Source organism: Protopterus annectens, chromosome 8.part0 (assembly GCF_019279795.1).
Source record: "Protopterus annectens isolate FY-2018-M chromosome 8.part0, PAN1.0, whole genome shotgun sequence".
In the NCBI taxonomy this organism is placed as follows: domain Eukaryota; kingdom Metazoa; phylum Chordata; order Ceratodontiformes; family Protopteridae; genus Protopterus; species Protopterus annectens.
The window spans coordinates 1,031,645,252-1,031,659,318 of NC_056741.1; the positions used below are offsets into that span (position 1 = coordinate 1,031,645,252).

At 43.2% G+C, this 14,067-nt stretch overlaps 1 protein-coding gene across 1 annotated transcript in view; it reads right to left on the reverse strand.

Moving 5' to 3' along the window:
- The window catches only part of LOC122808394 (phosphatidylinositol 4-phosphate 5-kinase type-1 alpha-like), a 795,187-nt gene that overhangs the window by 66,754 nt on the left and 714,366 nt on the right, over positions 1-14,067 (reverse strand). The window contains exon 10 of the mRNA XM_044079360.1: positions 8,721-8,841. Within this exon, the coding sequence (XP_043935295.1) occupies positions 8,721-8,841 (121 nt within the window). The remainder of the gene's footprint in view (positions 1-8,720; positions 8,842-14,067) is intronic.

Genomic DNA, 14,067 nt, shown 5'->3' on the forward strand with positions numbered 1-14,067 from the left:
AAATTACCACATAGGTGGTAATCCATTAAGTACGGAAGAAGTAATTAGGGACCTGGGGACCCAAGTTGATAGCAATCTCTCATTTGACAACCACGTGGCCAAAGTGGTTAGAAAAACATTTTATATAGCCCACCTAATCATGAAGGGATTCACATCTAGATCAGGGGAGGTCATCATGCCTCTTTACTCATCCCTCATCAGGCCCATAATTGAGTACAATGCCCCTTTTGGGATGTACCTTACCAGCCACCTGTAGCAACTGGAAAGACCCCAAAAGTACCTCACCAAGAGGATCAAAGGGCTCAAACAGATGCCATATGCTGCCCGGTTAAAGAAACTCCAGCTCTACTCAGTGGCATACTGCCTGCTCAGAGGCGATCTGTGCCTGACGTATAAAGCCATGTCCAACCCGGAATTAACGGACATGCTGCACCTCAGAAAATCCAAATCCCATCGAGCTACACGCTCGAGTGACTTGAACCTCAGCACTGAAATAAATAGGACATGCTGGAGGGACAGATTCATAACCCAGAGGCTCCCTTCACTCTGGAATAAAATCTCAGTCCAGGTTAGGCAGAATCCCTCATTGACTCTCTTCAAGAAGAATCTTGATGAGTGGATGGGGGATCGTAGGTTTACCCCGGGTATCACTTCTGTGTCACTGTTAGACAGAGGCACAGTATACTAACCTCGAAAAAGGGCATAGCAAAATTAATTTAAAATGGGTGGCGAAAGCCAAACACACTCTAGCTAGGCTTATAATTGCCCTAGGGCAGATAGCCTAGTACGAACCTATGGATAGGCCTTTATCCAGCATCTCAGTTAAGTACTGCAAAATCTGAGGAATATGCGGTACAGCTGTGTCAATTCCTTGTGCCTGATTCCAAGCACAGAATCTCTTCCATTTTCCACCGTAAGATTTTCTGGTACTAGGCCTTCTGGCCTCCAAAATGACATCCATCACAGCTTTAATGAGAGACGTGTTTTGAATGACTACATTATCCACCATGCTGCTAGATTTAAGGTCTTTAGTTGGCTGTGCAGGATCTGATTGTTTTGTTGGGATAGTAGATGAGGTATTTGAGGCAAGGTCCAAGCCGGGCATTGAGACAGGTTCCTTAGGACTGGATACCAGTACTGGCGGGGCCAGTCTGGGGCAATCAATATCATCTTTGACTTCTCTTGTCTGACCTTTAGGACTACCTTGGGGAGGAGAGGCAGTGGAGGAAAGGCATATACTGCTAAGCTTTTCCAGCTGAAAGATAGTGCGTCCACTTTCCATGCTTGTCTGTGATAAGTCCTTGTGCAGAATCTTTTTATTTAGTAGTTGTGGGGAGAGGCAAATAGGTCTATATCCGGGCATCCCCATTTCCTTGTTATCATGCTGAAGACTTGTGGATCCAATTTCCACTCGTGGGGATCCATGAGGCTTCTGCTTAGTTCGTCTGCCAGAGTATTTATCTTTCCTGGCAGGAATTGTGCCTGTAGATGTACTTGGTAAGTCAATGCTGTGTTCTACAAAGTCATGGCTAGTCTGGCAAAGGGGGTAAGAATGAGTGCCTCCCTGCTTGTTTATATACCACATGACTGTGGTGTTGTCTATCTTTATCAGCAGTTGTCCCGGATGAAGTAGGTCCTTGAAGGCTGTCTGAACAGCTAGCATCTCTTTTTAATTGATATGTAGATGCATTTGGCTTGTGGACCATGTGCCTTGAATACATCTTCCTGCCATGTGGGCCCCCCAGGCATAATCTGATGCATCCGTTGTCAATGTCTGCCTGGCTAGGGGTAAGGTGAATGGCTGTCCCTTGTTCTGGTGACAAGCCTTCGCCCACCATCGAAACTCCTGTTGTAGGCAGGGAATGAGGGTAATTATTGTTTCCAGGCTGTGGCAATGTTGAGTCCAAACACTTTTTAGGTACCATTGTAGTTTCCTCATATGCAGTCTCGCATATGGAATTAGTAGAATGCAGGATGCCATGAAGCCCAAAGCCTGCAGAATTTTTCTGGCAGATAACTGGGCCTTTGTAGCCAACAGGTTGAAATAGGTAGTCGGTTGCCTTTGTTTGTCTGGCGTGAGATAAGCCATCTGGGCAGTTGTATTTAAGCTTGCACGCAGGAATATTCTCTCTTGATAGGGTACAAGTTTTGATAAAGCTCAGTATTAACTGAGCGAAAGCGCTCAACGGATTTACTTGTGTGGTTCAATAAACTATTTTGGATATATTGCTTGGTTCACACTTCATTCTTGCTGTGGATTTTTACAATGTCATTTTCAGGGTACAAGTTTTGATTTCTTTTCGTTGACTGTGTACCCTAGGCCTGTTAGAAGTCTTTTTACAAACGCCAGATGCTGTAGTAGAATGTCCTTTTTCTCTGCTTGAATGAGGCAGTCCAAGTAAGGATATATTTGTATTCCTTTTTGTCTGCAGAATGCAATTACTGGTACCAGGCACTTTGTGAAGACCCTGGGAGCAGTAGATAAGCCAAAGGGCAGTACAGAAAATTGGTAGTGCATTGAGCCAGCTTTGAATCTGAGGTATCTTCTTCAAGAAGAATCTCGATAAGGTTTGTCCCAGGGATTACTCCAGTGTCACTATTAGACAGAGGCACAGTAAACTAAACCTTAAAAAGGGCACAGTATACTCAAATCAAGGGGTGGCGTAAGCCATACAGAATCGGGCTAGGCTTACAATTGCCCCAGGGCAGATAGCCTAGTATGAACCTATGACTGTCTGACTGGGACATGCAGGTATGTCTCTTTTAGGTCTAAAGTCACAAGCCAAGCCTTCTTGCTCAGCATGGGCAGAAGTTGCTGTAAAGTCAACATTTTGAATTTTGGTATATCCACATATATGTGTTTACAACAGATAGGTCCAGTATTGGCCTCCAGGTCTTGTCCTTTCTTGGTACCAGGAACAGTCTTGAATAAAATCCTCATCCCTGCTCTTGCTCTGGTACTTGCTGGATGGCCCTCATGTCCATGAGGGATGAGACTTGCTTTTGTGCCTCTGCCCATTGATGTTTTGGCAGGTCTGGCCAACCGTTTGTCCTTGGCAGGGTATGGAAGTGAAACTTGTAGCCTTGTGACACTGTCTAGGACCCATTTGTCCTGGGTTATTATGTGCCAATTTTGTGAAAAAAGTGCTAGTTTTCCCCCTAAATGTGCTGCCAGAAGATAAGTGGCTGGTGCAGGCAGGGGGATGTCATTGGGACTGTTTCCTGTATGGCTGTGATTTGTCTTCTCCACTGTTGGAGGTAGAAGCACCCCATTGCTTCGATCTTTAAGAACCTTGGGGCTGGGATCTGCCTCTTGGGCGTCTGTATCTGCCGCCCCTTTGTGGTCTGTCTGACACTGGAAAGGACCAATTCTTTGTAGGACGGCGTCTGCTAAATCTTACAGGCTTGTACCTGTAAGAAATTTGTAACCGTTTGCATAGATTTAGCTTTGTCCTCCATTTTCTTTAAGACCTCTTCTGCTTTAATACCAAACAAGGTATCATGCTGTAATGGAGCATCTAATAATTTTGCTTTGACATGATCAGGCAGATTTTGTTCCTTTAACCAAGCATGCCTCCTAATGACAGAACCCATAAGAGCGGCCCTGCAGGAGGTCTCCAAAGAATCAAAACCACATTGCAAAGTATGCTTTCCAACTTGTTCAGCTTTATGCAATAAATCCTGCATTTCTTTGTTTACTGCACATTCAGAATTTATCAACATTTTCTGTTTAAGCAGTGACATAATATATTGCTGATATTTGAGCATATGAAACTGACAATTTAAAGCCCTTATAGCCAAGGTAGCAGAAGTGTAAATCTTTTTTCCCCATCTGTCCAATGCCCTAGAATCCCTTATCAGAGGGGGTAGGGTTTTTTGCAGTGGAAGCCTTGACCCCTTTGGGACCCCGAGAGATAGTTTCTGGGTCAGTAGCAGGGTTCTTGAAAAGGAATTTATGAGAGTCAAGAACCCTGTAGTACCTGTCCGGCTTAACCGGAGCTGGAGGTAAAGAGTCAGGGGTCAGACTGGACTCTGAAAATACATCATCTACAATGTCTAACACGGGTGGAATAGCTAGAGGCCTGTGTTGTGGAAGTAAAAGGAAGTCTCTGAGCCTTTTCTAAGACCTGAAAAATCTTGGCTCTCCCAGTGGAAATGCTCCCTCATGGTATGCAAAGTTTCCCCAAAAGAGTAATCCTCAGGAGGAGAGGCTGAAGGGATAGATTCTTCAGCATCAGAATCTTCAAAGGGAGGAAATGAGAGTATTCCTGATCAGAGGAGGAATCAGATGAAATGGAAACCTGATTTGAAGATTCATATCCTGTCTCTTGCCTAGGCCTTTTATCAGGAGGGGGATGGGAACCCCTGATCAAAGTAATTAAGTCTTCGGCCATTTTGAGCATCTGTTTGGGTATGAAGGTCTGTCCATGAGGCTGTTGTACTTGTTTGTCTTTAAAGGTGCTTTAGTCTTTGCCTTTGAAGCTGAAGTCGTTTTAATGTATAATTGAGTAGGTCTGAAAACACCCTCAGAAGCCGATGCCTGCTCAGCGGCTCCAGACCCATCTGAGGGAAGAGCCTCCGAAGGTCCAATACTTTCAGCTTCCAGCGGCCTAGTCGACTCCACGTGGGAGTCAGTAGCGGCCTGCGGGTCTAAAGTAGTGGGCGTCAGGGGCTGCGAAAGCACCTCACTGAGAACCGGCGACTGGCTTAGAAGAAGCCTCGTCGTCGGTTTTGGACCTCGGATGCCCGTCCTTTTCTTTTTGTTTCTTGTGAATTCTGGTAGTCGGATGGCTATCCAATGACATCGTATAATTAAATCTTCTACCAAAATAGTGTAATGCAAAATCGTACAGACGCTTAATAGTGCGTTGGTTAAATCTAGCACAAAACCGACAACTAGCAACGTTGTGGTCAGGGCCTAGGCAAGGAATACAGTAAGAATGAAAGTCCTCATGCACTATTTGCTTCCCACAATAAATACAATTAACTTTTTCTGACATTGGTCTGGAGCAAGAGAAAAGTTTCCCCAATGGGGTACTTAGCTTTTAATGAAGACTTCGGATCTGAAATTTGAACACGAAAATCTCAGGAGTCGGCTGACCGGCACTTGCGAACTGCTTATGCTTCGGGCACCGCTTGGCAAGAAGAAAATGGCGTCAGCTGCATCTTTTATACCCCTGGCGCACTGATGTTACGGAAGAGGCATTAGCAACCGACACTGGACCTAGACTTTGGAATTCAGGCCGACTGAGGGTAGCCTGCCAGCAGGATAATCCAAGTGTAATGACTGCAACATTAAACCACGAAGAACTACCTTGGTTGACAGTACCATCGATATCTTCCAAGTGGAATGGTCATTATTATTTGGTATCAGTAGACTCTTACTTCAATTGGTTCAAGACTGACCTACTTACTAACCTAGCATCCAGTACTGTCATTACTAAGATGAAGCAGCATTTTGCTGTACATGGCAGTCTGCACACAGTTATTTCTGACAATGGCATGCAGTTTAGAAGCCAACAGTTCAAAAGATTTGCTGACAAATGGGACTTTACTCATGTCACAAGTATTCCTGAGTACCTGCAGTCAAATGGTTTGTCAGAACACGCAGTTCAAAGTGCAAAACAATTACTTGAGATGTCAAAACGAGATAATAGTGATATTGCCCTGAATCTCAAACCTCAGAAATGTTCCTTGTGATAAACATCTTGGTTCACTTGCTCAGAGACTTCTACCAAGACAAACCAGAACCACATTACCAATCAATTGTTGGTTCCATGTATCAAGAACAACAGATCAGTGTAAGCCAATCTGTTGAAGAAACGCCTAACCCAGAAGTCCTGCACGATAAGACCAGTAAACCGCTCATTCCATTATGTGAAGAAGTGGTAAGGATTCACGAAGAACACTGGCCCAGAGCAGAGATCATACACTGTGGAATTAGAAGAAGCAATCTTGAGGAGGAATTGGAAACATTTGAGACTGGTGTCCAAGCCTATACCACAGCACATGACCTGTGAAAAAGACCATCTCAGAGTGAGCTGTCCAGTGTTCCAATACCAGAGAACATTCCCGTTCCTGTGATGAATCCAGAAGTTACTGATACGAGTTTTGCATTGCAGACTGTCCCTGTTGCTAAATTTGGTCCCAACTGTTATGTTACAAGATATGGTTTATTTCTAAACTCTGTAGCAAATATGAAGCAAATTGGACATAACTCTGATATTGTTCTGCATAAAGGGCAATCTTTTTAAGAGGGAGGATGTAAATCAATATGCGAGTATGCACCTTGATGAAGCTATCCATGGGCTTGCACAAGTGTATAAATACTGAGCACATGGGAGCCTGACTGCCATTTTGTAGTTAGCTACCGAGATGTAAGCATGTATGTATGTAAGGTCTGTTTTTTAACTAGTTTGTATTTAATGATGCCGCTATCCATCCTGATGTGTTTATGTTATTAAAGCATCTAAACGAAAACCCCAGCCTTTTTGTTTTATGTGTTACAGATGAAAGAGCGACACCTACCTTCCCTAAAATTTCACTCATCCTTCTCCTGAACATTATTCTGCATGTACTGTTCCCACAAATTTCATTAATTTTCTTTGTAATTTACCCCTTCCCTTTTTTCTAAAGATCCCACCTTTAATTCTTTCATCTCCTTTACAATACTCAATACTTAATTTATAGCTGGTTTAGACTTTGATTTACATTTTTTAGCAATTCATTTTGGCAGTTTAATAGCAATAAACTTGGCAAGACTCTAATGTGTCTAGGCATTTCAAGTATTATACACCAGCTCAAAAGAACTAATTCCTTAGTTACAATCATTTGTTACCCCAGACTTTCTGACAAAGTATTCTATACAGATTTTTTTAAATCAGCCAACTCATTACAATCCCAAAAGAACATGTTCCCAGTAACCTCACTCTTCCTCATCACACCTCAAGCAAGTGTGCTTGGAATACAATATCTATGGAAACAGTTCTGTGCAAAAATAAGAAACATTCTAGACTGTTACATACTTGGGAACTTTACAGACATTTCCCCACTATTCCTTTGCAAACTGGCTTTCTAAACTCTCTCCCCAAACTTTTCTAATTACTTTTGACTCTTACAGTTACGATGCATTTTATTTGATATGACCTTCTAATTATCCCTGTTTAAGGGCAGCTTCTGTTTTAGACTCAACTAAAAACTCAACCAGAAGTAGTCCTTTTATCCTTAATCCCTATTTGCCCACACTCGTATCAGCTACTTGTAGGGAAAGCAATCTCTAACCTGCAGTACAAACTTTCGCTTAGCCTCATCCTACTCTATTACCTTTCCCTCCATAGTTATTTGTCCTCAACACCTTTAATCCTTTTGTTGATTTTCTCTAAAAAAAATTCCATCCCTCCTACCTATTTTCTACAGGCCTACTTGTAGTCATCCCTTCTGGTAAAACCTAAAACTCTAAACCAAAGAAACAAGTGACAGAAGGCTCTCCAGATATTTTATTTTATTCCAAGGATGATAAAAACATTTAAAACCAAGAGTGTTTGTGAAAATAAATCTCATTGAAAACTCATTCAGTGCTTTCGTACCCGCTGATGGGACTCAGAATAACTGCTTACACCATTCCTGTTCTTATATAACCTTATCTCTACCCATCTTGTTAACTTACAGGGACAAGTTTCCAGAAACCCACTCAGGTACATGCAGTTTGTGTTGAATAAGCATTCTGACTTCAAAAACTTTAGAAACTACAGTTATAAAACCCAAACTTGCTGTTGCTCAAAAATATTTCTTTTTAAAAACTACCAGGAGACCTGGATGTTGCACACTAAACACAGCATGTCTAATAACAAGATTACTTAATACATTTGTTACAAAAAGTGGTATAAACACTTCCTTTCAATATTACTAAAATCCACAATTTTACAATGTTGCCTTCCATCTTAAAACACTGTTTGTTAACAGAAATAGTCTCATTTAAACAACATTTACCAGAGTGGCATTGGTCTTTAATTGCCATTTCAGTTTTTACCTCAAGACAATCCTTCCATAAGACCCCTTTTTTATCTACAAATATATTATCTCAAACTAGTTACTCATCACACCTTTCTACAAGCAACAGTCTTACCATTCACTGGTACATAACACTGTTGAAAACATCCACTGAATGGTGCCTCTGCATTTATATTTTCAAAGAACTTTAAGACGTACAATTCTGGCTGCTTTTTGGAGCACTGTGACTTATGTAATGGTTATCAGAAGGCTGTGGATACCTCTGGAATGATGGAAGAGAAATATGCCTTGCATGTGTACAAATTTAGCTGAGATGAAACTAGCTAAATTTGTAGGCAAATTTCTGTAGGACAGATGTTTCAATCTCAAGGACATTAAGTAATCTCCCAAAGCAAACAGGGTGAAGGTAATGCACCCCCAGAGAGCCATGTGGGAATAAGAAAGGTCTCAAAAAGCAATGCAAGTACACACACACAAAGCATTTGCAGACTGATAATGAAATACTCCTTAACATTTTTCAAAGACATGCATCTGGAACATTTCTCCCCGGGCCTCCGCTGAAAACTGGCTTCGTTCCAAGCCAGACTTTTCCCAGTAAACAAATGTTAAATAAATAAATACATAAAAATTAAATTTATGAATTCTGTCTATAGTATGGAGGGGCAGAAGTTATACTAGACTGTGAAAATATCTCGCACCCCAGTACTTACAAACCAAATGTCAGTTTCTTGCAGGCTCTCATCTACTTGTGCTTCATCACTCTGTATTGTTAACTCAATCTGTTCTGAAGGAAGAGGTTGTGTTACTGACTCTGGCATTAGTGCTATCCCACTGAAAAGAAATGACGGAAAATTAGAAAGGAAGAAAAATTACGAAATTTAAGCCAATAAAACATTTAATTGAGACAACACTACAGACTAATTTTGGCAAGAAAAATAAAAAGCTTTTGTCAAAAATACTGCACAAGAACATGAATGTAAAGGAGGAATAACTGCAAATTAAAATCATAATCCTGATATTCTTAGCTGTACTCACATTCAGTTAATGCTTGAACCTTAACCTGGAGTTACTCAAAAAAAACCCCAGTATTTTTATTTAGGATATTACCAAGGCTAGCTACATACTTTTACTCTACTCTGGAGAGAGAGAAAGTACAGTTTTGTACCTACCATAAATGTAGATGTCCGATAGATATGCAACTGCAGTCATAACATATGGGTTGTCCTGCCTCAGGCAGCCCTCGGTCGACCGAATTCCAAAGTCTGGGTCCAGCGTCGGCTGGTGTCGCCTCCTCTCCGACGTCACAACGGCTGGAGTATATAGGCATCGGCCGACGCCATCTTCTTCAGTGTTTCTTGCCCCAGATGCCAGGTGCCCTCCTAGGAAGGCTAAATTTGGTGAATGGATAAAAAATAATCCCAAACATGCACAACAGTAATAAACAGATACACCATAGGAAATACCCCCAGCTAATAGGAAAAGGGGTAGGGACCCAAAAAGAACGTTACAGAGGGGTAGGAGGGTGGGAAAAACCCGACTGCAGTTGCATATCTATCGGACATCTACATTTATGGTAGGTACAAAACTGTACTATGTCCTTCAAGAATGCAACTGCAGTCATAACATATGGGTTGAATACCATAGCCAAGCTGGGGGTGGATGGAACTATGAGAAGGATGGTGTAGCTAAAATCCCCTGCAGGACTGCCAAAGCAAAGCCTGCTCGGGATCTGGAGTATAAAGGCAGGTTGTAGTGCTTGGTAAAGGTATGCACGGAGCTCCATGTAGCAGCTTCTAAAATGTCCTTTGTTGCCACTCCTCTTAGGAAAGCTGTGGAAGTGGCTATAGCTCTGGTGGAATGTGGCCTAATATTGGCTGGCACACCTTTCCCATGGAAAGGATAGCAGAATCTGATGCAGTGACCAATCCATTTTGAAATTGTTTGTTTGGAGATTGCTTTTCCTTGTACTCCAGCAGCATAGGCTACAAACAATTGGTCAGACTTTTTGGTGGCCTTCGTTCTGTCCAAGTAGTAACGTAGTTGTCTGTGTATGTCCAAAGTATGCAGTAGTTTTTCCCCCCTATTTTGAGGATTGGGGAATAAAGTAGGCAGGTGAATAGCTTGATTTAGAGACACCCTGGAAATAACTTTTGGCATGAATGTAGGATTGGTTCTTAGAGAAACTCTGTCTTGATGAAAAATGAAAAAGGGAGGCACTGCCATGAGTGCCTGTATCTCCGAAACTCTTCTTGCAGATGTGACTGCCAAGAAGAAGACCGTTTTCCATGAAAGAAATTGCATTTCTGAAGTTGCTGCTGGCTCAAATGGAGGAAGAGTTAATTTTTCCAAAACAAAATTGAGGTCCCATGCAGGTACTGGCGGTTTTCTGGGAGGTTTGATATTCTTTATCCCTCTTAGAAACTGTCTTAGCAGAGGATGAGAAAACACTGGAGGGTCACAGTTGTATTTTGCTGAGATTGCTGAGGCATGAATCTTTATTGAAGAGTATGAGAGTCCAGTATGAAACAGTTCTGCCAAGTATTCTAAAATCTGAGGTATACTCAGTAATGTTGTGCCCTGACCCCTGTTGGCATTCCAGATGCTGAATCTCTTCCATTTGGCTGAATAGGTTTTTCTGGTGGAAGGCCTGCGTGCTTCCAGCAAGATCTCTTGAACTGTTTTTGAAAGAGAGATAGTTGGAGAAGTCATGGTAGCCTCCAGGCTGTCAGATGCAATGTTTTCAGGTCTTGATGCAGTCCTGTAATTGTGTTGTGTTAGGAGCAGGGGCCATATGGTCAGAGGCCATGGTTTGGTCCGAGTTATGCTCAATAGCAGTGGGTACCAATGTTGCCTTGGCCAGTCTGGAGCTATCAAGATGCCTGTTGGTTGTTCTGCTTTGATCTTCAGTATCACCTTGGTCAACAGAGGCAGAGGAGGGAATGCATAAATTTTTAGAGAATTCCAGCTGAAGGAGAGGGCATCCGTTTTCCAGGCTAGAGGATGGCGAGTACTTGTGCAGAACTTTTCCAGGTGATGATTTAAGTGGGAAGCAAAGAGATCTACATCCGGTCTTCCCCATGTCTTTGTCAGTTGAGAGAAAATGTGAGGGTGCAGCATCCATTCGTGTGGATCCATGAAATTTCTGCTCAGCTTGTCCGCCAGTACATTGTCCTTGCCTGGTACAAACTGGGATTATAAATGTATCTTCAGGCTCACAGATTTTTCCCAGAGAAGCATGGTTAGTCTGCAGAGGGGATAAGAGTGAGTGCCTCCCTGCTTGTTTATGTACCACATGACAGTGGTGTTGTCTGTCCTTATTAGCAAATGTCCTTGTTGTAGTGATTTTTCGAAAGTCTCGATTGCATGTATCACTGCCAACATCGCCTTTTGGTTTATGTGCAGATGTCTTTCCTTTGGCGACCATAGACCTTGAATGCATCTGCCCTCCATGTGCGCCCCCCATCCATGGTCTGAGGTGTCTGTTGTAATCATTTGACCTGCTTGAGGTTTGTTGAAAGACATGCCTTTGTTTAGCTGACTGGCTTGAGCCCACCATAAAAATTCCTTTTGCAAACATGGAATAAGTGGGATTACGTCCTCTAGGCTTTGGCTGTGTTGAGACCATAAGTTTTTTAAATACCATTGCAGCTTTCTCATATGAAGTCTTGCCAAAGGTATCAGAAGAATGCAAGATGCCATGAACCCCAGGGCCTGCATGATTTTCCTTGCAGTCAGCTGGGAGAGTCTTGCTAGGCCTTTGAAGTACTCTGGTAAATGCTGCTGTTTTTCCTCTGTGAGGTAGGCCATTTGGTTTTCTGTGTCCAGTTTGGCTCCTAGGAAGATAATCTGTTGGGATGGCAGTAGCCTTGACTTCTGAATGTTGACTGTGTATCCCAAGGCCTGCAGTAGATGCATGACATAAGTCCAAGTTTTCTTTTAAGGTTTGTTTATTGTCTGCTTGTATGAGGCAGTCGTCCAAGTAGGGGTATATTTGAATCCCCTGTAGCCTGCAGTGTGCCACTACTGATGCCAGGCATTTCGTGAACACTCTGGGCGCAGTAGATAAGCCAAACGGCAATGCTGAGAATTGATAATGCTCTGTCCCTGCAAGAAATCTGAGGTATCTTCTGCAGCTTTGTCTGATTGGGACATGCAGGTATGCCTCCTTGAGGTCCAGAGTGACCAGCCAAGACCCCTTGCCCAACATGGGAAGGAGTTGCTGCAGCATCAGCATTTTGAACTTTGGCACAATGAGAAAAGTATTTAGTGTTGACAAATCCAGTATGGGTCTCCATTTGTTTTCTTTTCTTGGAACAAGGAACAGTCTTGAATAAAATCCCTGGCCTTGCTCCTGAGGAGGAACCCTTTCTATTGCTTTTATACTTAACAGCTTGGAAACTTGAGTGAGTGCCTCTGCCCTTTGATGATGTGGCAGGTTTGGCATGCCTTGTCTTATTGGTAATATGTGGAAGTGGAATCTGTAACCCTTGTCTATCAAATCCGGAATCCAGTTGTCCTTGGTTATGATATGCCAGTTTTGTGAGAATAAGGATAATTTTCCGCCCAAAGGTGCTTTTCTTTGAGCCTTTGTAGGCGGTACGAAAGCCAAGTCATTGTGATTGTCCTTGTGGTGCAGCCGAACTGTCTGCGCTGCTTCTTTGATTAGGAGGTTGCCATTGGCGGCCCCTGTAAGATTCTCGGTATTGTCCTCTACCTCGGGCACGTCTGCATTTTCCCCTTTGAAACTTGTCAGAGCCTGGGAAGGACCAATTCTTTGAGGGCCAGTTTCTGCTGAATCTGGGTGGCTGAACCTGAAGGAAATCCTTGACTGTCTGTACTGACTTTGCTTTTTCCTCTATGGATTTCAACACATCCTGTGCATTACCACCAAAAAGCTTCTGTTTTTCCAGAGGTGCATCCAGTAACTTTACTTTAACATGGTCAGGCAAAGACTGATCTTTCAACCAAGCATGTCTACGTATCACAGCCCCAGTCATAGCTGCCCTACATGAAGCTTCCAGTGCATCATACCCACACTGAAGGAAATAGTTATTAACCTGCTGAGTGTTATGTATATGATCCAGCAATGCCTTTTTATCAATAGGCTCAGAAGCAGCTAACTTTTTCTGTAAATCATCCAGTAGAAAATCTTGGTACTGAAACATGTGAAAAAGACAGTTAAGTGACCTCATGGCCAGGGTTGTAGAGGTATAAACTTTTTTACCCCATCTCTCCAGGGACCTAGCCTCCCTGTCAGCTGGAAGTGGGTTTTTGGCAGTGGAGGTAGCCACCCCCTTGGGGCCCTGTGAAATAGTTTCTAGATCCACAGAGTGGGCCTTAAAAAGGTGCTTGTGAGTGTCGGGGACCCTATAATATCTGTCCGGCTTGACAGGAGCAGGAGGAAGAGAATCAGGGTTAGCACGAGTCAGAGAAAACATCATCTAAAACATCCATAACTGGCGGAATTGCCAAAGGTCTGTGCTGGGGAAGCTTGAGGAAGGTACGAAGCCTTTTCCTGGAATCAGAGAACTCCTGACCCTGCCATTGAAAATGTTCCCTCCTGGAATGTAGGACTTCACCAAATGAGAAATCCTCTGGAGGGGAGGCAGAGGGAATTGATTCCTCAGCATCAGAGTCCTCGTAGGCCTGGAAGGATTCTTCGTGGGTATCAGAATGCTCAGAATCCCCAGAGGCTTCATCCGAAGAGAGGTTGTCCGCCTGCTCAGTTCTGGGCCTTTTCTCTGCAGGTGGCTGTGTACCCCTGTCTGGATGAGGCTGAGACCCCCTGATAAGGGAAATAAGATCTGCAGCAAGAGACATGATCTGCTCATCAGATGAAGGGGCCTGGGCAGAAGGCTTAGGATGGGCCTTGGCCTGACTGGCGGCCTTAGCATGTGCAAAGGCCTTGATGGACATGGATACAGGAGGCCTAGCAGCCCCACGTGCTGGCGTAACCTTGTCCACAGAAATGGTGTCGGGTAGATCCAGAACTTCGGTTTCCGGAGGAAAATCAACAACCGGCACCGGAGAGATCTCCGGGACCGAAGGACATGATAA